At 41.6% G+C, this 24,664-nt stretch overlaps 1 protein-coding gene across 4 annotated transcripts in view; it reads left to right on the top strand.

The window, feature by feature from the left end:
- robo3 (roundabout, axon guidance receptor, homolog 3 (Drosophila)) overlaps positions 1–24,664 on the top strand; it is an 85,313-nt gene that overhangs the window by 43,051 nt on the left and 17,598 nt on the right. For 2 of the 4 annotated variants that reach the window (XM_035179251.2, XM_035179252.2), the window contains exons 5-10: positions 548–686; positions 1,697–1,824; positions 3,387–3,398; positions 12,333–12,457; positions 14,337–14,508; positions 18,053–18,258. In XM_035179251.2, coding sequence (XP_035035142.1) covers positions 548–686; positions 1,697–1,824; positions 3,387–3,398; positions 12,333–12,457; positions 14,337–14,508; positions 18,053–18,258 — 782 coding nt within the window. The remainder of the gene's footprint in view (positions 1–547; positions 687–1,696; positions 1,825–3,386; positions 3,399–12,332; positions 12,458–14,336; positions 14,509–18,052; positions 18,259–24,664) is intronic. The other 2 variants (XM_035179253.2, XM_035179254.2) reach the window with 1 other exon arrangement.

Genomic DNA, 24,664 nt, shown 5'->3' with positions numbered 1-24,664 from the left:
ATATGCTTTTTTGCGTTGAATTAATGAATGCTATAGCCTACACCTTGACCTAATGCGTGTAGCTCCCTACAAATAGAACTACAAGTCTCTCAGTGGTCGGACAAGCACAGGGAACTCACCCCTCTTCTTTCACAATCAGTTCAATTGTCTCATGCATCATCTCCTCCAACTTCTTCTCTCTTCTCTGTGTTGCATTCATTTCAGTGAAAGAAGCTGTTCTACATTTATCAGCTCCAACCTCAACATGATTCACTCATATTAGGTTGTCGTTGTTTAAAGTAAACACACATTGGCATAGAAACCCCACCTCCAACGGACCCAGACACACCAGCTCTCTTTTATCCCCTATCAGTTATATTTTCTCTCATTTGAGATGTCCGGGATCTAATACATCAATAGCTGTGTCTGAATTCAGCCAAGTGTCTCCAAATTTGTCCACACAAGGACATTGTTAATTAAATTGCTGACAAGTACAGGAAATCAAACAGCAATTAGGAAGTAGCACCACAAGCAAGTTTTGATCCTCTTCGTCTCTGTCTTACTCCAGAGAGGCCCATGTTCACCAAACAGCCGGTGAACCAGGTGGTGTTGGCAGATGACACAGTGGACTTCTTCTGCGAGGTGCATGGAGACCCGACTCCGAACGTACGCTGGCGGAGAGAGGAGGGAGAGTTGCCCCGCGGCAGGTATGATGGAAACAACAGTCATGTACTCCCTGTTGGTACTGCATGATGCATCAGTCCAAACTTGGTATCATCACAGTAACAATAAAATGCTTGGTGCCGGGATGTTATTGAGCAATATATTACATTTTGGTAACAAGTAGAACAGCCTTCATATAGTGAGTAACTGTCTTCACTTCGCAACTAGTCTTAGTTCCCTGATAAGCAAGAAATAAAGTCATCCAATTCTTGATTTGTTCTGTAACTCATATAATTACGATTTACATAAGATTTAATCACTCAGGATTTATTAAAACAAATCACTGCTCCCATGGAGGTATAATGATTCTTTTAAAAATGTGCTTTTAATACTGTAAGTCCATTAATATACATATGTGCAGTATCATTCCTGAGATTCCAAATACTACAGATACAAAATGATTGCTAGAATCATGCAGGAAGAAGTGCAGACAGTCATATGTTAAACAAAATATTTGTTTAACAGCTGTCAAACTTGCCATGTGCCTTTAAGACAGTTTCTGTGCTGCCCAAGAGAGAAGTTCTCCCATGATACTCACTCAACATTCAGAGTAACACTGCGACTGTGATGCTGTGAGAGTCTCACTTGCTCGCTGGATTTGATTGGATGAAACATTAATGATCCCTCGGGGGAAACAGGGGAAAATGTTCCCTTGGTGTCTGCATGATTCAGGTCTGCACAGACACTCTGAGTTTTTGGCGGAGGCCCCAAGCCATACAGGATAACGCACTCTGTCTCCACATGCATGAAATATTTCACTGTGTTCTGTTGATATCAGTATGACAGTGATCAGATTTACCAAGCCACATGATAGCGGCATTGAATATCCTTCCAGATTGTAAGAATCTTGCAATTTGTGTTAACTTAGTGGCATCTTCAGTGCTTTAATGATACAGATAACCTTGTAGATGTCCTTAATGCGTGAAACTCACCCACAGCTCTACGGCAATATATTGCATCTTGTCTTAAATCTTGTGTTTCAATGTCTTTCCAGATTTGAGATCCGCAGTGACAACAGTCTGCGTCTGACGCTGGTGCGAGCTGAGGACGAGGGAACTTACACGTGTGTGTCAGAGAACAGTGTGGGCAAGGCCGAGGCATCGGGCTCCCTGCAAGTGCACGGTGAGACACGGGGCCGCTCCACCTCGCTCTCCATACACACAAATACATGCATCGTCAAATTTCATCTGAAATCCCAGCTTGAGTTTAGTTCAGTCTGTGGTTGTGATGGCTGTTGAGATGGCAGCTGAAGTCTTTATGTCATTATGTTAAAATGTGAGAATGAACAAGAAGGGAATGATTGGCAGTGTGTCAACCACAAAAACAAGTCGTGATTCAATGTTAAGTGTCTTATAATAGAAAAATGTGCAACTAAGTAAATAGAAAAAGTTTTATCCTGCTTTATTTTTAGAAATACAATCAAACAAGTGAACTATGACCTGTATTCGAGTGCTGCACTGGCAGTATCTTTTGCTTGTGATTATTAAATAGATTTATACACAGATTGTATTGAGTGAATTTGCCCAGATGGACAGTTTTGCTGTGATTCATCACACAGGGCCCACAGCTCACCTGCCAGCATGCAGTGTCATTTAATTGTCTTTTTTGTGATGAATTACAATTGGTTGCTTTCGTGGACAATCTTCCATCGAGCGAATATGCCCTCTGTTTCCTCAGGCTTTGAAAATACAGGCCTTCAAGAACCTTAAGAACCTGTTATCTTGAAATGTCCAAAATGTTTAGACTTGTAGATGTTGTCCATTAGAAGACTGACAGACTGGCAACATGCTGTTAGCTCAAACTATAAGAGAGAAAAGTGAAAAATAGACTTAAAGTTCCTTTCAAGCTTTGCCTTGTCATCCCTCTAGAGAGAGAGCCGAGATCAAAAAGCATTCAAATTGCATTAGAATAAGTCCGTCCCTTGAAGAGAGGCACTGAGAAATGAGAAATCTGTCATTTGTGATGATAAAAGAGAATATTTAGAGTTTTACTCTGCATCAGTTGATTATGTGAGCGGGCCCTCCAGCCTGTACAGATTTTCTGACATCTGACAGTACATGTATGCTCGCAGCCTATATCTGCGTGCAGGCACTGATAAACAGACTCAGGGTGTTTGTTGGTGCAAGAGTAAACACACACATATGCACACACTTGCACATGTAAGACACTTTACTAATAGAATTTTGTAGCAGATTGAAGAAGTAATTCCCAGCAGCAGCTGCTAGGCAAATGGAAATTGATTGTGGGGTTAGTGCATGCAGGTGCAGTATTAGGGTTAATAGGAATAACACACACACACACAGAGGCAAATGCACACACAGAGGAAGTGACCATGTATCGTGGAAAACCACAGATCAATCAAAATACCACCTCTTATCACCTGTAATCCATGTTCAGTTCATCATTACGCCTCCCTCCCATCCCCTGCTCCTTTCTTTACAGACCACTTCAGTGTCAGTTGCAGCCAATTTCACTTCGGTCTGTCCACATTCAACCAATTCATGGTCAATTATCGTTCATTCAATATAGAACTGGGTGGCTGTGGTGCTGAAGTGTTTCTCTTGTCTTGTTCAAATAGTTCATCTAATATCCACCATTCACCATAAGCTCCTCATCTCATTCTCATTCATCTTTCTGTTCCTTTTCTTCTTTTCCACCCCTTTTTCTGCATCACTCTGTCGCAGTCGGCCCATCCAGTAAGTATTCCTTTTCATCCCATCTTTGCATGCGTGTGTGTGAGCGTGTGTGTGTCAGAGAGAAAGACTTAATCCACATGACAGAAAAATGCAGATACAGACACCGATTTTAAAGGTGCTAGACGTACGTTATGCTATTATTAGAGATGTTGTAAGTTCAGTATAAAGCTTAATATCTTTACCCAGCAACACCAGTGTTAAAGCTTGTTTTTGTTCTATTTCTTTCGCTCGACTCAAGTTAGCATGCTAACCACCAAACGTCTGCTCTTCCTGTCACTTTCCGATAGGGAGGCACTTTAGCATCAGGAAGAAGTAGTCCTGCTTCAAGGACATATTATAACCTCTCCACTCTAAATGCAACAATGGCTGAATCTCTTGGCGACTGACCATCACCTCCAAGAAACCATGTTTGGCAACAGAGAAATCGTACATATAGCACCTTTATGCTAGCCATGTAGGAGGCATAACCGCCCCTCCCACACTTGCTTTACTGCCTGTTTTAAACAGAGGATTGTCATTTAGTATTTGTAAGTGCCTCTGGAAACGCTGGGAGCAGGCTTTTGATTTTCCATAACAGCCTTCCATTTATGTTTTAACTCATCTAGGTGGAGCTTCCATTACTACAAAAAGAAAGCTTCCATTAATACCAAGGAACTTTTAATTTAGTTGGCAAACACAGTTGAATACATAAAACAAAAACCTAGTGGAAAGGAAATACAGTGAATAAATCTCTAAATATTACCCACACTGTAAAACAAATGAAAAAAACATAACAGTGCTGCAGTCATACACTGATTAATCACACATGCTCTGACAATTAAATTTTCTCTCCACTTCTCTACTGTGAGAAATAGCCACAGTTTTATAGTGTTTCTTCTCCAGCAGAGCCCCCCTTGGCTAACAGAGCGACGTTGTTTGAGTTGTAGCGCCAAGCTGCTTGGGCTTGATATGGTTTCCTCATGTACTGGTCAACTTCTGGTGATTAAATGATGATGAAAAGGCAGCACAGGATCCTCATTTTGACTGTTGAGAAATAGAAGAAAGCCACTAAATCAGACCTCTTACCATGAAAGTATTGTTTCTTCTCTGCTATGTGTTGTAGAAAAGCGTATGACCATTTCATTGGCATTCCTCTAAGACAAATATGTCATTGCGAAAAAGAGTTTTCACAGGTGTCTGAAAAACGGGTGGTCAGACATTTTCTGTTTCTGATGTCGCAACAACTGAGAAAGCACAGCCTTTGTTTTTATGGCTTCATTGAACATTTCTCTGAAACTGGCTTGATGCTTCTAAGGTTGGCATCATTTAACAATACATGTTTTTCACCTCTCAGTCACTTATCGTGTGAGTAGGCAGGACAAATAAAGAGGAATGAAAACCCCCCTTTTAGCTATGACACACACTGATAGAGGACATCAACAGGTGTCTCCTGGAGGAACAATTCTGTGTTTTAGAGAATTCTCTCACTTGTTCACACAACATAAAATCAGAAGTATGGAAAATCAAACCACTGTTTTTCACTGTGTAGTCACTGTGACACGAGCAATGGGATATTTTTACCTGGTTTGGACAATCTCAAATAAGTGTGAGCTGAAAGTGTGCAATGGCCAATTACTGTAATTAATGGGCGAAACGTGGGTTGAAAAAAATATTTTTGACCCCAAAAAAGGCAGAAATGCATTGTACATACAGGAGGACCAACATGATAAACGTTACACTTTCCTTTTCATCAGACACAGCTTTTTTGTGGAACGTACAGTTATAACTAGTCGTGATTTACATTTGACATTGTTCAGACAAACAAATTGGGGTCGACAAGGGCCGAACCCAAGGAGGACAATTAAACTGGGGCACACTAATCTCTAATACAGGGGGGGTGGGGGGCTAACGTGACGATCCCAAAAACTCGGCTCATCTAGGTTGCACTTCCTGTAAATGAAGCCAATTGCTCCTTTATTATATTTTTCTTTTAAAGTCTTGTCCCATTTTTCAAATGTCCTGTACACCCTGATGACACAGCAGTCGGCTCAGAGGGATTTAGGACATAGAAGTGCACATGCTTTTTAAAAGATTGTTTGGTTGTTTCTTGGAGTTGGTGAGCAAGAAAGCAAAACTAATCAGACAGTAATTAATCCATAAACAAATTTGGAGTGACTAAGTTTAAAGTACCACCATGGTTAAACATTGACTGAACCTTAATTGACTTGATGTGTATTCAGTACACAGAAGAAAGACAAATACAAGTATTTGTTTTCATACTGTATGTACAGATAGCAGGAAAGGTAGACACCCTGGAATTAAATTTTATTTTTCATTTATTCTGTGGAAACGTTAGCCTTTCTTACCTGAAGGTGCTTGCCATTGTATACAGTATAGAGTCTATAACTTATTTGCAGTGTATTTAAAGCTGTGCCAGAGCTTTAATTAATATATTAGACTGAATTCCTGAGCCCAAATGTCCATCTTAAATAACAGCATAAATAAATGATGATCCAGCTGTAATACATGCTTAGGAAATAAAAAAACCTCCTCAATCATCATTTACAATTGAAACCGTTGAGGAGAGAGGGGGGTTTTATATGAGAGGAGCAGCAGCAGCAGCAGAGTGAGAGTCTGTTTACTCAAGCGCAAGTGTGTGAAAAACTCTGTCTGCATCAGCGTGGGACTGTGACAGCTGCCTGTCACATCCAGGCCCCCGAGGAACTCCTGCTGGGACTGTGTGTGTGTATTTGTGTTCCCCTGTCTGTGATAGCTTCAGTATGTTGGTGCAAATCACATGTCAAGTGTGCGGGTGGGGGTGGGGGGTAGATACGGTTGTTTTGTTGTAAGCACTTTGTCTGCCTCTGCTGTGCGATTGAGCAGCACGCTGGTTCCGTACGGCAGCAGACTCTGATCTGTGTGAGTGGGAGCGCAGTGTGAGTTTGCCTGCAGTCGGTTGACATGTTTGTCTGTTTTAATTTGCTTATGAAGACGATGCTCCTTCCTGAACCCGACCAGAGCAGCGTCAGCAGACAGTGACCAGTCAGGAGTATTCAGCCCTTCCTGACCCTGGATTATGTTGTAATTACAATGCAATGCCAACGGTTATGGTCTGCATGAACTCTCCGCAAATCCATCCTCCACCCTGACCTCCACATCTTATATTTGGCCTCGCTGAAGGGCTCCCTACTTCCTGCGTTATCGTTCTGTGCAGAAACACCAGATATAAAAACAAATCCTAAGATACTGGGCAGGGATCAGGCTACATGATAAGGTCATTAAAACTGACCCACTGTCAACAAACTTGGGGCATCTGATTTGATAATCCGTGCCAAAAAGTTCTGTGTTATTGGAGGACCAGTTCTGGGAGAAAAACATCTGATTTTAAATGAGAGTGGTCTGTGATGCCATTGGGTGTCTCCCTCTAGCCATTCCTCCCTGAACACCTATGCACAGAATTCCGTGTGTAGTCTAAAGCCTGGTTTATGCTTGCCATTCATATCCTTATGCATAGTGGGCCACCAGAAACAATGTCATTTCCACTGGCATGCAGCATCGTTTCCGTGGGTTGTGCCCCTCCAAAACTTTTTAACTTGGGGCACGAAGTGTAGCTAGTGCTCAACATGACTGAGATGGACCTATCACTAAGGAGAAGAAAGGGAAGCCATCATGTCAACGTCACAGCCTGACTGCAGCTTAATGTTGAACTCAATTTAACCCTGATCACCTCAAACTTTATTAGAAATGTCGCACCAAACTCAGGATTTAGCTGTTGGCCTTTGAAATGTCTTCACATTTGTGTATGTTTCTCATCACAGAGGCACACACAAATATTTAAAGAGACCAAGCACTTCACACTCGAACCAGACTTTCCCCCTTCAGTCTGACAGTTCTTATCATAAAAGCAGTGGAAATTTTACTTACAGTGCTTGTCTATTTTTGCCTCCCTCTTGGCATGTTGGCCGTGCTATGCGTTCTCCAGCTCTGGCAACATCCAGCACATAAAAGAAGTCTCTGGGCTCCTTCTGAATTCCGATCTCAAGTGTTTCATTCTCTATTTAGACGTTCCCCAATTTACCTCCCTGTCACTGCCTCCTGAAGTCTGCAGTTTATCTGCCATCATTTTTACAGACCTGGATGCACATTTCATAACCCTGGAAAATGTATGTCCCATTGTGCTTGATAGGCAGATCATTTTATTTTTTTATTGTCAGTTTAAACAATAAAAGTTTTCAGACCTAAACACCAGAATCCCAGAAAACTGAATGATTGTACAAGTGACATGCTGTGCAGATAGTGCCGCTTCAAGCAGGCGTTGTTTGCAGATTTTTCATGTATATTTCAGCGGTTTTGTTACAATCCATCTCCCTGCTTTCATCCCATGTGAAGATGCTAATGTTTCTCACTGCCCTAAATCTAGAGCTCAGTGTTGCGCCGAGTGCACCTATTATTGCTAATTATTTATTACAGCCTCGGGCAACATGTCGGCTTGCCTCCTCAAATCGAACACTGTTATTCTCTCGACAGGGCTGTGCAGCACCCCGACGTGGCATTTTAATAGCCTGAATCTTTCTAGCTGTCACTGTATTTGGGTCAAAGTTATGACGTTGCATCAGGCGCGAGGGGGAAACGCTCAAGTGCTGACAATTTTTTGTCATATGGCTTGTTTCACAGGATGTTGTGATACAGCATCTTTTCTCATGTGTGTTCATTACAGGTGTATGTGCACTGGCCTGGAGATGTATTACATAAGAAGAGAGTATTACACTGCATTTCTTTAACATTTCAGGCCTTGCATCAGCCTTGACAGGAACCCTGTCCTTGAGGTAGCTAGGGATTGATCGCCGGTGTTCAGTGCCTGTGGCCCATATCCTACTCTACAGTTCACATCCAAACATCGGTGCACGCTTGGGCTCTTTATGTTGCTCAGTTATGTTTTTTAATTCAATTTGTTTTAATGTTTATATAAGTGGTCAAAGTGCACATAAATATGCGGAATGCAGAGTGGATGTTTTGACTAGTTTTATTTACGTAATATACACTGATGCATAACCCCACCATGTGCAATCCTTGTTCCAAGCTGGAATCCCATAAATAACGGTGTACTTCATTCGTGAAGTACTACTGAGAGGTGCTGGAAGGTTTTGTTTTTAGAGATGAAAGAGAAGAGAAATGACCAAGTAAATAAATAAAGAGACAAGATAAGAGAGGTTTAGAAGACTTCTACTGACTGAGAAGACTAAAAGGTGAGGGAGAAAGTACATCTTGAGTTTGATTGAAGTTTCTGGATGTATTTTTGGAAAAGTCCCAAACCTTTCAGAGTGAATCTTTTTTGAGGCTTTCACAGGACACAATGTCCTCCAGCCACGGAGCAGGCAGGGCATCATCCCTCCATCTTAATGACACAGCACGATGACTTGATTGCAGTCCAGAGTTTATCATTCTGGATACGGTTTGGAAAACTCCCATCTACTATCCTCCCAGGCGAGAGCATCTCCATAACATGTGGACAAGGGAAGCATCACCTATTTTACATTAATTACAATAGCGATTGATTGTGGATGTAAGCTTCCGCTTGACAGATGTAAACTAAAGATACTCATCAATGCTGCTGGAATCAGTTTACAGAAATATTTGGTATCTGAGAAAGGAGAAAGTGTTGATACCTGGAAAAAATGGGTGTTTATTAGATCAACTTTTTTTGTTTTGGCCTTCTTGAAATGCAGGATGCAGTCAAAATAGTTGGAAAATATTGTTGAAAAGGGCTGAAAACTGAAAATATCCATGGAAACCAAAATGTTTCCTGAACTGTGCCATTATTCTCACAGTTTGCCAGACAACCGACTTTGACCTTTGGGGTTATTGGAGGACTGCCGCATTGATTCCAGGAAATGACCCTGCCCATCTCAGACAAGGCCCCCATTAGCTGGGACTCAACCCACAGCTGACACATGGATCCACTCCTGCTGTGTGAAGATTTGAAGGGGCTCGTGGTGAAAGCAGTCTTTAGGATAAGAAATGGTCGAGTAATTCCCAAAGGGGGGGGTGTTTAAATTCATGAAATTCAGCGTGCACACACATCAGAGGTGAGCGATTACAAGAAGCAGGCGAGTCAGTGCTGGAGTTTGGGCAGTCAGACTCCTCAGTCCCAGACCCTGCACCAACATTTCATATCAGAGAAAATGTCAGTACTTCACATTCATCTGCTTAATGTTTTGCTGACCTGACCCTCCAACTTATTTATCTCGGTTTCCGAGCTGTTTTCTCCTCAGTTGAATTGTAAGTCTCTTAAAACGTACAAGAGACTGGCCTCCTCTGAGGTAACTAATGTCAGCAAGCACTTCCCAAAGCGTAATTGTTTGCGGCTGACAAATTGAAACAACAACTGTGATGTATTTGACCTCTGCAACAGAGTAATTTGTGGGTCAGAGTAATACACCATGTTGTGACTGGGGTTGTGCTGCTTATTTATTACATTTCTTATTCGCTCACAAGGTATCTTTCCATTGCAAATCTGTAAAAGAAAAGACCATCTCTGGCATTTCTGAATAACATCAACTTACATTTTACACTTTTACATTAAACAGTACTTTAAACAAAGCACTGGCGCTTTTGCATCTCAAGGTACAATATAATGTAATACTTTAGAGATGTTGGGTCCTTCAGTTAGGGTTTTCTCTGTGCACATTCAAATTTCTCAAAAGAAAAAAAATGCTTGGAGATGTGCCTATTTATTCAGTTTTTCTCTTTGTCCCTCTTCTCTGAAGGACGCTTCTCCTCTTTCTCTCAGTCCCTGCTAATGCTAATTGAGACTGAGAATGAAAGGGAGGCAGGAGATCAGGTGGGAAGATGAGAAATCAATTAGGACTGGTGGAGGGCATCATTATGCATTCACACCCCCTCTCTGTGGAGGGAGGCCTGTTACTCACAACAGAATCAATAGAAATCAAAGAAGTGTGTGTGTCTGCCACACTCGCACACAGTGCTAAGGAGTGGCATGTTACAGCAGACAAAAAGTGAGATAGCCTTCCAGTTATTTTCAGCTCCTTTCCCCTAATGCCCTCCATCTGATGTTCACTGTCTCGATCTGATTAGCCTGGTACCTGGGATCAGAAAAGTGCCCCGCAATTCTGGATTTAGGCTCCTCTTGGTTCTGGTCTCTGACCTTTTTGATTGGCTCCATCCCAAATATAGTATATTGATTGTCATGGGCCATGGCTTATCCAATAAGCATCTATAACTGGCTTAATCAGTCGCAGCCTAAGAAACCAAGGACACAGCGGATCTACTTTGTAGCCCTGTGCTCTATTCAATCAAATGCTTCCAGGTAATAAGGAGCTACTGGAATTAAACTCGAAGCCAGAGCTGCTCTTTGTGCACAGTTTGCTTCTGAGTAAACATTAACATTGATAAAATGAGTCTGTTGATGGATTCAAATGTGACTGTGGGGATAGAATCACAATTGCTGCACACAGGGAACAATAAAATCCATAGTGTCGTTGTTGTATTTACATGATTCATTAATTGAAACAGCGGAGATGTGAAGAGGTGGAAAAGAAGAATGAAAAAACACTATTTTCTTCACAATAGATGACTTGTTGAGTCTGAAACAAGTGAGACAATTCCGCTTTGTTTCTCTTGCTTCACTTATCGCTGCTCCCTCGCCCCCGTTTTCTCAGCCAGACTGCAAAACTCGTACTTTCTCTCTCCTTTGTTTTAAACTTGTAGGGAAGCAGACAACATTGTTTTTAACTTTCCGCCCACGTCCCAGTATTGGTGCTACTCATGCCCAGTACTTCCTTGTTTTGTGAATGAAGCGATACACAAGCTACAGCTAAAGGAGGAAATACATTTAACCCCTGGGTCCAGCTGTTCAAAGAGTGAAATCTGGATCAGAGTGAACTGCATTTGGCTATCTGCTGGTTTTACATTGGAGTGGTTCACCTTCGTCCAGATACAGACTTTAACGTTTACGAGGATTACTAGCGGTCTAAATAGAACTACATCTAACAATGTATGCTACTAAACATAATATCACTTGTCAGTATTTGGTGAGGTATGCGGATTTTACTCTGAAGGGGAAGTTGAAAGTGTTTAACTTACAAATAATAGTCATGATATTTTGTCACTCATTTTTTCTCTCTGAGTAACCTATAATAATGACTTGATTAACGCCTTTTGTATATAAATAAAAAATAAAAAGGGACAGGCACCTTGATAAGTAGAATGTCTTCATCATAATTTTTTTCTTATTTTGCCTTGACACTGCGTCACCTGTTGCAATTTTGACAAAACATCCCCTTATCATTTAATCAAGATTAATTGATTCGCGACCTTGACTTAATACTTGTAACCGAGGGTTGAGAGCACATTCTATGACAGCTGCTAACAGAACAAGTTCTCAGCCTCCACAAGGCTGCTGACATCCATTCTCCTCATTGAACTCCTCAGTGTTCACTAGCTGCATTAAGTGAGAAATGTTGATTCACTGAGGAAGGAAGATGAACCTCTCCGGGCTCGATTGCCTCGAAATTTAAAAGAATCTTTATATTCATACTTCTTTTTAAACTTGTTCAATGTGTTTCAAGGGTCACAGCAGTGAGATGAACACTGATGCCTCATGGCCTGAGTGAGAAACAGCAGCAGTGATGTGATGTGTACATGTGATAGTGCTCCTCTGTGTGAGTACATTTATGTCCTTGTGTCTGTGTGTGTCTGTGTGCGTGTGCGTGTGCGTGTGCGCGCATGAGAGATAAAGAGACGGAGACAACTTGAGTGAGAGAGTTATCACTTATGAGTCGCTGTCATCACTGTTGGCCTGTCATGGCTTAATGCCTTTATGCCCTCAGTGTCACATGCAGACACACTCACACACACACACACACACACATTAAGGATAACATTTATTTCTGCTGTGACATGCTCACAATCTCTCTTTGCTCTCTTGTCTTGCAGTGTCCCCTCAGATTGTGGTTCGGCCGCGGGACCAGATCACAGCACCAAGTCGCACTGTAACCTTCCTCTGTAGCACCAAGGGAAACCCTCCTCCTGCCGTCTTCTGGCAAAAAGAAGGCAGCCAGGTAAGAAAACGTGTGCCATGTATTAGAATCAGCTCTGTAATGAGCACCCTCTTGCAATACTTGACAAATATACGTGAAAAAAATCATGGTTGCATTTGTTTGTTAGGTAACCTCAAGGATCCGCAATGCAACATAGATTAAAAAACACTGATAAATTATTATATTGATCTAAGTCAATTTGTTATAACACAGTACTCTGGTGTAAGCTTGTTTTCACCCATGTGCAGTAAAGAGAGCCTGCATCTCTTCTCACTGTTATGGTCTTCATCGTCATCCTGTAGTTTAATGCCAGGGTGACTCAGACACACACACCTCATATTTTCCCATCAACCTCACAGGATATTATTCTCCAAAAGTGTGTGTGTGTGTGTGTGTGTGTGTGTGTGTGTGTGTGTGTGTGTGTGTGTGTGTGTGTGTGTGTGTGTGTGTGTGTGTGTGTGTGTGTGTGTGTGTGTGTGTGTGTGTGTGTGTGTGTGTGTGTGTGTGTGTGTGTGTGTGTGTGAGAAAGGCAAGTGTAAGATAAGCATTGCAGCCTGTTGGAATGCACTGAAAGGCCTGACGAGAGTGCGTGGGTGCCTGTAGCATGGCTCCCAGGTACAGATTAGAGGGGGAAGAGAGAGATTGGAGGAGGCCTGGAGAATGTGTGGGAGAGGGAGAACAAGAGTGGAGGAGAGAGATAAAGAGGAGAAAGCATGGAGGAGTAGAGGACATATGTGGGTAGTATTTTAAGACTAGCGGCTGCCTTTCAGAATGTACTGTTTTGAAATGTACTGTTATATATATATACAGACAAATGAAGAAGCAAAGAAGAGAGGAGATCAAGAATTAAAAATATTTTTTTGAGTGTGAGTTGCTTTCAGGCTGTAGATGAACAAATGTGTCTTTACAGGCTAGAAACCACTTAGGTAAAACTGCTTTTTTAGTTCCAGTGAACTCAACAGGTAGTTGGACCAGGCTGCCTGAAGGTTTTTGGTTTGCAGTAACATCAAAAACCAAACACAAAATGTAACCCAGACAGATTGAGTGTTACCCTTTCTGATTAATCAGAATTAGTTCCTCAAACAAAATAAAAATAAAGAAGACTCCCCTGTGCTTGACCTTCAGTGTTCAGATGACCTGAATTAACCGATGAGTGAAGGTTTCACTGCATAGAAATTGGCCTGGCCTGGACCTGGTTCCATCCTGTACCACACACCACTCACTAAACCAGTATAGTTTTATGTGTTGAGTCCAAGGAGGACATCAATATGAAAGAGAAGCAATAAAAGCCAAAATCTTTCAGAGATGAACCACAGTCTTTCTGTGATCATTTTCTATGGACGGATGAAACCAAGGTAGAGCTCTTTGGAAATGCAGTGCACCAGTTTGTTTGATGAAATAACAGACACAAGGTTGTCAGTAATTGTGTCCAGGATACATTTTGTAATTGAATAATGTCAAAGTTATGCAAGTTTAATTTTGTTTGGTAACTTTAGACATTCAATTTAAATATGGTTAAATTGGTTCATTTGTATTTTATATCTGAAGGTAGTCTGAATTATTATTATGTTCTAGAAATTCAGAGGTGCTTATAATTCAAGCCAGGGTTTTATCTTCCTTTGTGTTTAACTTGAGGTTTTTAGACTCTTCATTCTTTCAATTGCTGCCCCACTTAGTAAAGGCACAAACGCGAACACATTTCTAAAGCTAATTATACAACTATTTCCCCAAGTTAACATTAATGCATCATGATAGTCGAGTGTACATCAAACTGATATTGATTACAGAACAAATGAATGAATGAATGTATGTTCATGTACAACGTGGATTAATAATGACAATAATAATAAAGACACTAAATGAAAAGACAGATCTTCATGATGTTTTCTTTCTCTTCCAGATCTTGCTGTTCCCGACCCAGGAGCCGTCAGAGTCCGGTCGTTTCTCTGTGTCGCTGAGCGGTGAGCTGACCATCGTCGATGTCCAAGTCAAAGACTCTGGCTACTACATCTGCCAGGCCATCAACGTGGCCGGCAGCATCCTGACCAAAGCCCTGCTGGAGGTGGAGAGTGGTGAGTGTAAACACACACACACACACAAACAGGGATTATATGATTACAGTTAACTGATGACACAAAATAAAGAGTGACTGAAAGTTTATTGTTCAGCAACATGGAGAGTAGAAATCGTTTTACTTAAATCACGTTTACTTTTAGACTGGATCGTACCAGTCACATAGTATCCTTCCCTGGTTTGTCATGCAAATGACATCAACTACCAGTGTTGAATGCAACCTAAATAATCAATCTCAAGCGTTGCTTATCATCTTTGCTGGCAGCTGTTGTGCAATTAAACTCTGCATTTTACAATGCTACAGCATGTGCATGATCAGAATGGTCATGTGTGGACAAAAGTGTGGACAAAATCCCATTTTAGCATCCTCAAAGGATTGCACCATGTCTGTCTAAGAATTGTATTGTGTCATGCACCTGTACTTGTTAGAATATTTTCAAGAGATGCTGATAAACTAAATGAAGCATTGTTGGCATGTGTGTGAAAAATGTTTCTGTGTTGAAACCTAAATCAGTAAAACAAAACGTATGAATGATGAAGAAAACTATGAGATGATTGTACATCATTAGCATTTGTCACTGAAACCAGTGTGTATCCTCAGAATGCAACTAGTTTTACCCACGAGTTTAATCATAAATGCTAATAAAGCGAAAAAGAAACACTTGATGAGAGAAAGAGTCATGAAATCTCTGCCACATATTTGTTTACAGTAAAAATCCCATATAATTCCCCATTAAATGCAACACCTTTTATTGAAATCCATAGATTTCCTTGCCAGTCTTTCGACAAAACATCCTCCGCTTCATATTTGATTAATTATTCCCCACAATCTGCTGATTTATCCCCCTCCCCACCCCACAATGTGTGCGCCCATATAAATTCAAAATCCCTCCAAATCTGTCTCAAATTAAAATATCCTCCCTTCAAATGAGCAAACAGCAGGGGTCCTTATCTGATGTAATAAAAAGGGACAACTGGTGATCGTTCTATGCAAATAACCCAGCCGCAGCATATGCTCCCCTCCCTGCACCCCTCCCGCCCAGGGAGTAAACACGGATTCTGTTCAGCTCTGTCGACACTCACTCCCGTGTTGACTTTTCACATTTTCCATTAGCTTTAGTTATCGTGATGATATCGCTGCTTTCGACAGCACAGAATACAAGTGAGGCAAATGTCTCACTGCGGGGGTGAGTGAAATGCTCCCGTTTTGCTCCGAGATGGCGTGTCGGGCTTTTAAAGCTGTGGTTACTACTAAGCAGTGAAGTGAGGCGGTGAAGTTCCGAGCAGTCTTCAGCTCTTTCCACAACCTTCTCTGAATATGCAGGGATTTATTTGACTCGTCCAAACTGAGCATAGCTCTGCGAGCTGGCAGCATGCATCCCATGGTGTTTACGTTGAAGACTGAACTTGCAGAGCACGGCCATATAAGTGCATGTGTTTCTTGGTGATGGCGATGGTCAAGTGACAGCATGCTAACTCTTTAGGACGTTTATTTATTGAGCATGTCTACGTTTGCAGGCTGCAGCTGCTGCCTCTAACGTGCATCTGTGTATATAGTGTTCACTCGTCTCCTCGCCGCTCTGATGTGAAGCCCAGTGGTGCAGCAGATGTAAACAAAGCACCCAACATGTATTCATCTTTTTTTTCCTTTTCACGAGCTGATGAAAGATTTTAAAACACTGTCATTACTTGTGCACAGTGTGAAGCCAAGATTCAGCCAGTGTTGTTGCAGGGATTTGTCTAAATGTATTTATCAGATAACAAAATGTATGTGATCTCGTATTCTGGCCTACACACATAAACAGGGTATTGAAGTCTTTAGCTGCTCATTGATATCCTGATTACAGTGTCTGGTCGTGATTCCATAGAGTGTACGGGTTTAAGTCCCCACACATACACGAGAATGCTTACAGACATAATGCCAGAGTAATTTATATAATTTTCTTTTTCACACCCGTTGTGAAGTAAACACAAAGAAGCTAATTAGCTCGACCAAAGAGGAGATGTTTTCATCTGTGTTTGCTTGTTTGTCTGTTAGCAGGATTACACAAAAACTGTTGGATGGATTGCCACAAAATTTGATTGAAGGATTCAGTGTGGGTTTGGAAAGAACCTGGATTTTTTCCCCCCACATTTTTTAACATTGCGTTTAGCAAATTTCCGTTTACCTCGCTGAGAATAATGCATGGATCTTGATGAAAACTGATATGTATGAGTGTGTGCAATTTGGTGGAGCTCCAAATAAAAATCTGGATCTAGTGAATTTAAATGTGGTTTCATGAGGGGACTGTTAAGTGCCCTTCTGGTTCCAGTCAGTATTTAACCCCCATCTTTAAAACCAGCTCCGGGTACACACCACTGTGTCTTCATGTGATCCTACACTGAATTCATGATGTTGATTAGCGCTCTGACTCCTTGTTCTTCTGGTCTCTGAAGAAAGTTCTTCATGATTTATGACCCTTGATTTGCTGCAGAGTTGATCTATAACTGATCGGGTTCCTTCCATATGGTGTTGAGTGAAGAACCTAGATCTCAAGTGCCTGAAGGTTGAGTTGTGAAAAACAATATATATTAATAATTAGTTATCCAGGACTACATAGCACATTATTCATGGTTATTTGTGGAAAAGACATTTTTAAGTGTAATAAAAAATACTTGGTATTAATGAAGACTAAATATCCTGCCAAGTGGTCTATTGCTGACAGCAGGTAACTGCATCAACATATTGCTGCCTGAGAAAAAATATATGTCATCAATTTGCATGTTGAACTAAAGCAGGAGCCGAGAGGCGTCGACCTGGGGGCCTCTGGGAGTGGATGTTCTCTACTGGTGACATTTTACATTTTACTTGGCAGGACACGCTGCGGTTTCACAGGCAAACATGTAGATTTGTAAACGGCTGCTTACAGTGGGGTCTCTCTCCCTGTTAAGTCTGCCCTCCAGGACAATGGTGCCGATGCAACATGTAATGGATTAAAGCCAGAATGAGATGTAACATTTTCCACTCGTCCTATTGTTGTTTGGATAAATGGTCCGATTTCTGAAGTGTGTTGCGAGCTGTTTTAAGCCCTGCAGTGTTTTGTTGTTGTGATGGATAATAAGATTGGAAACTACTGGACAGGATGTGGTGGATTTTGTGTAAGCCACAATGTCAGAACAGCATTATAGTTTTCAACAAAATCAAAACGAATAAGGCGCTGAAAGGATTTCATCAACAGTGCGTGTGTTGAAGATATTTGTAGCTATTTTGTAAATACGTTTTTAGTGGGGGGTTTTTCCAAAATACTTGGTACTTGCTTTAGCACTAAATAGTCATTCAATTTCCAACTATAGGTAATTAGATACTGGATGCATGTGTCATTCCAGTGTGAGTATCACTGTACTACTTGGTGCTTTTAAATGTCCTCCTTCACGGAAACTTTACAGACAGAAATTTATCAGAATATAAGAATCATAAGTTCTATGTTAAACAAAATTATCAGAGTGTCTTTAATGAATTTTATCTCAAAAGCTCAATGTGACCTGACTTTGTTCTTCATACAGCACCGTCGGACCGCATGCCTCCCATCATCCGTCAGGGACCAGCCAATCACACTTTAGCCCCAGGATCCACCGCTCAGTTACACTGTCACATCATGGGCAACCCCATCCCCAGTATCCAGTGGGAGAAAGACGGCCAGAGGATCCTGGGAAACGACGGTCGGATCAGCTTGATGGAAAATGGCACCTTCCAAATCACCAACCTCCAGGTATTTAAATGAAAGATGGTTAAATTAACGGAAACTCGTCGCCGAGGACAAAACTGTTTATTCGTTTGTTGAGTTTTCCACAGTAATGGAACAGGAAATGCAAAACTTTCTCACAGCTGTGTTACTTTGCCTTTTAAATTCAGATCTTCTCTGCAATGACCTTCAGCTTAGTTTAATTTAGCGCATTTTAATTCCTACTTTTCATTCCATCACTCCACACCGCTCCTCCCAGCGAACTCATTAAAATGTATTCGCGATATGCATGTGTCACTATTTGCACATCAAACGTGACGCAGTTCACACAAGATAAACATATTCCTCATGATAAAGCAGCGCTGTTTTAACGAACTGATGAGTACGAGGCACTTAAACAGAGGACAGTTTTACGGTTGACTCAAATAATGAGTTTTTATGAGAAGAGGAGAGGTGGGGAATGTAGCAAAATGGCATTGGTGAGACGTGATCCCCATCATAATGAGCGTGCGAGGCCATTAGCAGTCGTTAGCACAGTCTTACTCAATGCTAATGAAATCCACTCTGCCCACAATTCCCTGCTGGTTACAAAGCAGCACCTGAGGTCACCGCAGCCTCAGAGAGGCTCGAGGTGGCTCACACATTAACTGATTGTGGGTTCTCAATGATTAACGATCGCTGAGACTTGTAATTAAATCCTCAATACATCAGTGTGGACTGGTTGAATGGGAGAGAGAGAGAGAGAGAGAGAGAGACAGAGACAGAGACAGAGAGAGACAGAGACAGAGAGAGAGAGAGAGAGAGGTGGAGGAGCAGAAGGTGAGTGAGAGGGGAGGATAGAAGCTGAAACCGTTGGCTGTCAGAAGCCTAAAGTACATTTTATGCTGCATTCATGTCATGTGGGAATAAAAAGGGAATGAGTTGACAGCTGAAAGCACCAACTTGGAAGTGCTCATGCTTTGGAACCCATTTGAAGCTGTCAAACACCATGTTGGAAGTTCTCTGTAGACTTTGGTTCAGTGTGAGTGGATTCCACACAGGGAACTGACATACCCTTCTGATGGGTGTGTGTACTAATTCAGTGTTTTACAGCAAAGAGCAAAATACAGAATGTTTATTGCTCTGGCTTTTACAGCTGAGATCACAAACGTACTTCTCGAAATAGATGTTTTTATTTGATATGTTCTGAACATGTCGTGTCAGTGATGTCACAAATGAGGCACCAGTAGTTTTGGTATCAGTCTGTCAAAAAGCTAGTATCAGGGCTCCCAATTACATTGAGATACTGGGAAATACTGCATTTCATTTCAGGCAGAGCATTTCTCTCTGTTCATGTCCATTAGCTGTAATGACTGAAGGGAACAAGATGGCTTAGTTTTTCTTAGTTTTGGATAAGATAATTAGTGAAATCAGGAAACATGGCTGAGAGGGATCCGGAACAGGATGAAAACAAGAGCTCTCAGACAATCACACAGGATCTGAAGAAACTGTAATGTTGGTTGGATTTAGTTTTTTACAGTTCCTTTAGATAAAGTGGTTAAGATAATCTGATATTACTTTTGGTAGTTTACTTTAAAACTTCACTTGATTTCTGTCCCACCTTTTTACTGATTAAGCAACAGAATATAAAATAATTTATCATTTAATTAGGTGGCAAAGCTACAAAGCTCAGATGAGGGCGAGGGCACGAAATGCTGCAAGATTGATACTTTGACCACCACTATGTCATCATCCGCTGTTAGTGAGGACAGCAGTGATTCACAGGGCACTTTCATCACATGACCCCCTGATGATAATTAGCTGAAAGATAACCTTTGACTTGGTCCAGCGGCTGCGTCTGGCCTTGAAAGTGCAGGTCCATGAACCACAACTCAGGGTCTTGATGTAACAGCTGAAGAGGGGCCACAGATTTCAGCTCAGGTCACTTTTCAACTCCAGACGAGACGTCTAAGCTGGTTTTGACCAGGACAGGCGTTTCTGAACCTAACAGCAATGAGAATTCAGTTGGACGAGAGCATATCAACCAACCAATTGACCAATCGTGTAACAGGAGACTACAGTCTTAGTGAATATGTGTCTACAAACGTATATTTTACGCAGAGTTCTTCTTTAAAATACGAGACTTGATATGCATTGATCAGCCACAGCATTATAACCAGTTACAGGTGGACAACATGCTGTAATATTACCTCCCTTTATCAAATAATACTGGTTTTATTATCGTGATATCAGTCAGTCTTTAACAAAACACTTTGCTTGCTTTCTTACCAATAACACTAAATAGTCAGTGACACACGGGATAGATTAATAAAAGCTCTAAACATTTCTTAATATTCTATGAATCAACTCTTGAATTAAAATCGGAAGAAAGCGTGAAACACATTCAATCAATTTTCCTTTGGCATGACAGGGGAAAAAATGAAATCAGCGTTCATAAATCACATTTAACCCCGAAATAATCAGTATAAATAAGTCAATCTCATCTGGGCCCCTGGAGGGAGGCAGATGGTCTGTTTGTTCCTCATACCCTGGCAATGAGGAGATGCCATTACCCTGGGATCTCTGCCAGACACACAGTACCGCTGTCCCTCACCGATGCCAAGACGTCCTGGACAGACGGGAAGTGTATGTGTGTGTGTGTGTGTGTGTGTGGTGTTGGTGGGAGGGTTAAAGAGAGGCTCGGCTGCCATTCTGCTAAACGGCGATGTGGGTGTAGTAAGCAGGGGCTGTGTGTGGTAATGGCAAGGTAGAAAAAAAAACAAGAGGAACCCAAACAAAGCCTGAGGAGGGTGAGAAAGACTTCGTGCACACAAAAGAAAACAGATTACTGGACTAATCAGTTTAAGGTAGGAAATCGAGTTTATGTGTTGACTTTAAATCCCAGTGTACACGTGCTATGGTGGGTAATCACATTCCCCCTCCTGCACACACCCAAAAAAAGCATCTGACATCATTATCACCATTCTGTGCCCCTGTGCAGAAAGTTGGTAGACAGAGGAAAGCAAAAAGAAACCAAAGTTCACGTCACTCTGCTTGATTGGCAGATGATTTCTGGGAAGTGCAGTGCAGACATATCACAAATGTCAAAGATTTAATCAAGCTATGATACATAAATAAATATTCACACATTCCCTCTTTAGATTTGGAGCTCCTCTCTCCCGCCTCTCCTCCTCTCCTCCTCTTCTCCGTTCGCCTCATCCATTTTTCAGCAATCTGTTTCGCACAGCGCCCAGAGCTGCTGGCCTTGATTAATAGTCAGGTGTCGCGGCTGTTTACCCCACCCGCCCTCCGTGCCGATTCCCCATGCGCCGATCAAACCGTACCATCTGGGGACCCCTCAGACAGACCCATCATCAGCCGGCCCACAGGTCAACTCAAGGTCAGGGCCTATAGAAAGAGAGGAGGAGCCGCGCAGGGCGTTGTATAGGCTGGAGAGTCACCTGTCCCGAGTCCTGCAGGACACTCTGACAAGCCACTTAGGCTTGAGTAATTCCTCTGTCAGTGTTACTGATGAGCCGGCCCACAGATGCAGGCGAGCAGAATGGCCGAGTGCGTCAACGCCGCTCGGCGAGGCATTAGTCATGATAGGCTCTGCCGTGCATATCCTCTGCATAATGTATAAGGTTTTCAATGGGAGTAATATGGGATGTGCTCGCAGAATAAGTGAATAAGAGGAGGCTGATTGTGTTTGTGGCGAACTGGTTCTGCATGTAAATTGATGAACTACAGCAGACTGAAACATCTCGCAGGGAAACATAAAAACTAATTAAAATTCCCCAAAAACACCCACCCACACACACACACACACACACACACACACACACACACACACACACACACACACACACACACACACACACACACACACACACACACACACACACACACACACACACACACACACACTTGCACAGTATGCAACAGAACTATATTTAGTGCAGTTATCATCAGAATTTAAACAGTTAGTGTTTGTATTACTGAGTGACTCTCGTTATAATGTATCTACTTTTAAACCTGCGATGTTTAGTTTATACTATAAAAACAAATGGTTCTGTTTAAACTAATTTCTCACTAAAACACATTATGAAGTCTTTATTTGTGAGTGTTTGTAAACTTGCACTGTTCCAATCTCCTGTGGTCTTTTTCTTCTTTGCTGCTTGTTTTATAACATCACTGATATTTCTCCTGGTGCATTAAGGCCATCAATTATATGACCTTTGAACTCGGCTGAAATTTGTTAGTATGAGCTCATGCGTGCTCATGCATGTGTTGCTTGAATAACTGAAATAAATGATAAGGAACCCATCTATTTAAACATTGCTCTACAACTCCACTGGTGGTCTGAATTTCATTATAGTACATTTAAGGCTTTCAAGTAAACCCTGAATACGGTAAAAGGTACCCTGTGGAGCCCCACTTCATAAAACATTTACAGAGCCATGCTTTAGGGATATGTTGATATTTTGCTTGTGTATTGCTAAGTTTATCAGACCAAACACAGCCCCCAGCCATTTCACGCAACAGTGAGATAATAAAATATGATCCAGAAAGTTCAGTTAGGCTGATAGATCTGTAAATCCGAAGGCTTTTAGGACGACCCTGCAGAGTCTCTTATTATCTAATAAACATGGGCATTTATAGGTTAGTGGTTGTTTCATAAACCCATCACATCAGTTGTTAGTTTTCTTCTTTGCGTTTTGTTGGTTACAAACACATTGTCACACATCTGGCTCCTGGAGTCACCAGTGTGTTTGTGTATCATGTTGCCCACACGTCCTCATGCATGTAATATGGTGGACTAGCTACAAACAAAACAGGCACCTGCTTATTAAAACATTGTCTCATAGTGCCACTAGTCTTCAAATACACACAACAGTGGACAAGACCACCCTGGTTACACCACGTTTTTCGACAGGCTTCCTTCAGTTGCATGCCCACACTGCCAATCACTCAACAATGTCCATTAATAGGCCCTGCTTAACACGTGTCTCAGGTGATGTGACCACAAGTTCGTCAGTTCACCCCTGGCATTAGAATGCGTCTCCACATTTTTCTCCAGATGATCTTATCTCCCTTCCCTGCTCTCAATGCAAATACAAACGTCATTTCTGTTTCCCAAGTGCAGTGTTGTTTTTAACTGGCGGAAGGCAGCAATGCACTTGCTCCTAATCAGCCTGAAATCTAAAGAAGAAGAAAAATATATAAAGTAAAGGTTTGCATGAGTTTGTACATATGTAGAGGACATCAGCTAAGGAGCAGGTTATTCGGTGTGGCCCAGGGGACATATGGGTATAAACTGCTAAAACACTGTGGCCGTAAGCTGGGTCCACACATGTAAATGGCAGGTCTGAAAAGGGTCGTAGTTCCAGAAAGAGCTGTTCTGCACCTAAAATTGAGGATAAATCGATCAATTTAAATAGAAAATAAAATTAAAAAAGAGGAGCGATGAAGCATGTGCTGCGAGTTCTGACTTTCTCGATTTCACATTGAAAGATTCCCCCAGTGTAGAGACCCCCAGCACCTCCTTCTGTTGTAAGCAATTTCACAGCCCGTCTAACTTTTGGCTTGTCTCCCCAAAAATTTAATTGCCAGCATTCACATGTACACACACACACATGCACAGGCACATTTATCACACACCTCTTAATTACATCTGCTCATAGCCTGTCCAGAATGCTAAGTAGCTGTTGAGTATAAAGACTGGTGCCTCAGACATTTCTAGACCTCTAGCTGGTCATTAATATTCAGTCCTTTGATCCTCCCTTTAACTCTCCTCCTCTGCTGTGTAGGAATCAGACGAGCGGCGTAAAAGCCACCAGCTTGACTTCAGCTTTGACTTCAAATAACTCCACTGAGAATTTATCATTTATGAAAAAAGTGAGACGACTGCAGTTGACAAAACGTCCAGAGTAGGAGCGGTTAATTAAATCAGATGGTACGTCGAGGCTCACGCAGTGAGAATGCAATTATTGACATGAAATTAAAAAGTAATTGATTCCTAAATGAGGCAGTTTTTAATATTATTAAGGAAGAATAATGGCAAACAGATTTAGTTGAATACACCCATTGTTTTGCAATTTATTTAACAATTGTGCCTGAGACTGATATAGAATTAAATATTATTTCCAAGTTACTGATGTAGAAGAGGGAGATTTATCAAAATAATTAAAATGCATGACTTCACATTCAAACCGTGCAAATGCAATTCCATCTGTATTGGCACGAGGCCACACATCCCTTTAGTGCACCTGCCTAAGGACTAAAAAATGTCATCTTTATGTTATTATATCTGTCCATGCATCAGTGATTCTGCCCCTATTGTAAGTAATACGTGCCTAGGTTTCATCTTAGAATCATACTTATATAAGGAGGTATATAAGTTTCATGCCCACTGAGGGGAGGTTTTTCCCATGAACCCACTGTGACGCTCTAA

The sequence above is a fragment of the Hippoglossus stenolepis genome, chromosome 15 (genome assembly GCF_022539355.2).
Source record: "Hippoglossus stenolepis isolate QCI-W04-F060 chromosome 15, HSTE1.2, whole genome shotgun sequence".
Lineage (NCBI taxonomy): Eukaryota > Metazoa > Chordata > Actinopteri > Pleuronectiformes > Pleuronectidae > Hippoglossus > Hippoglossus stenolepis.
This window is presented reverse-complemented; position numbering and strand designations above follow the sequence as displayed.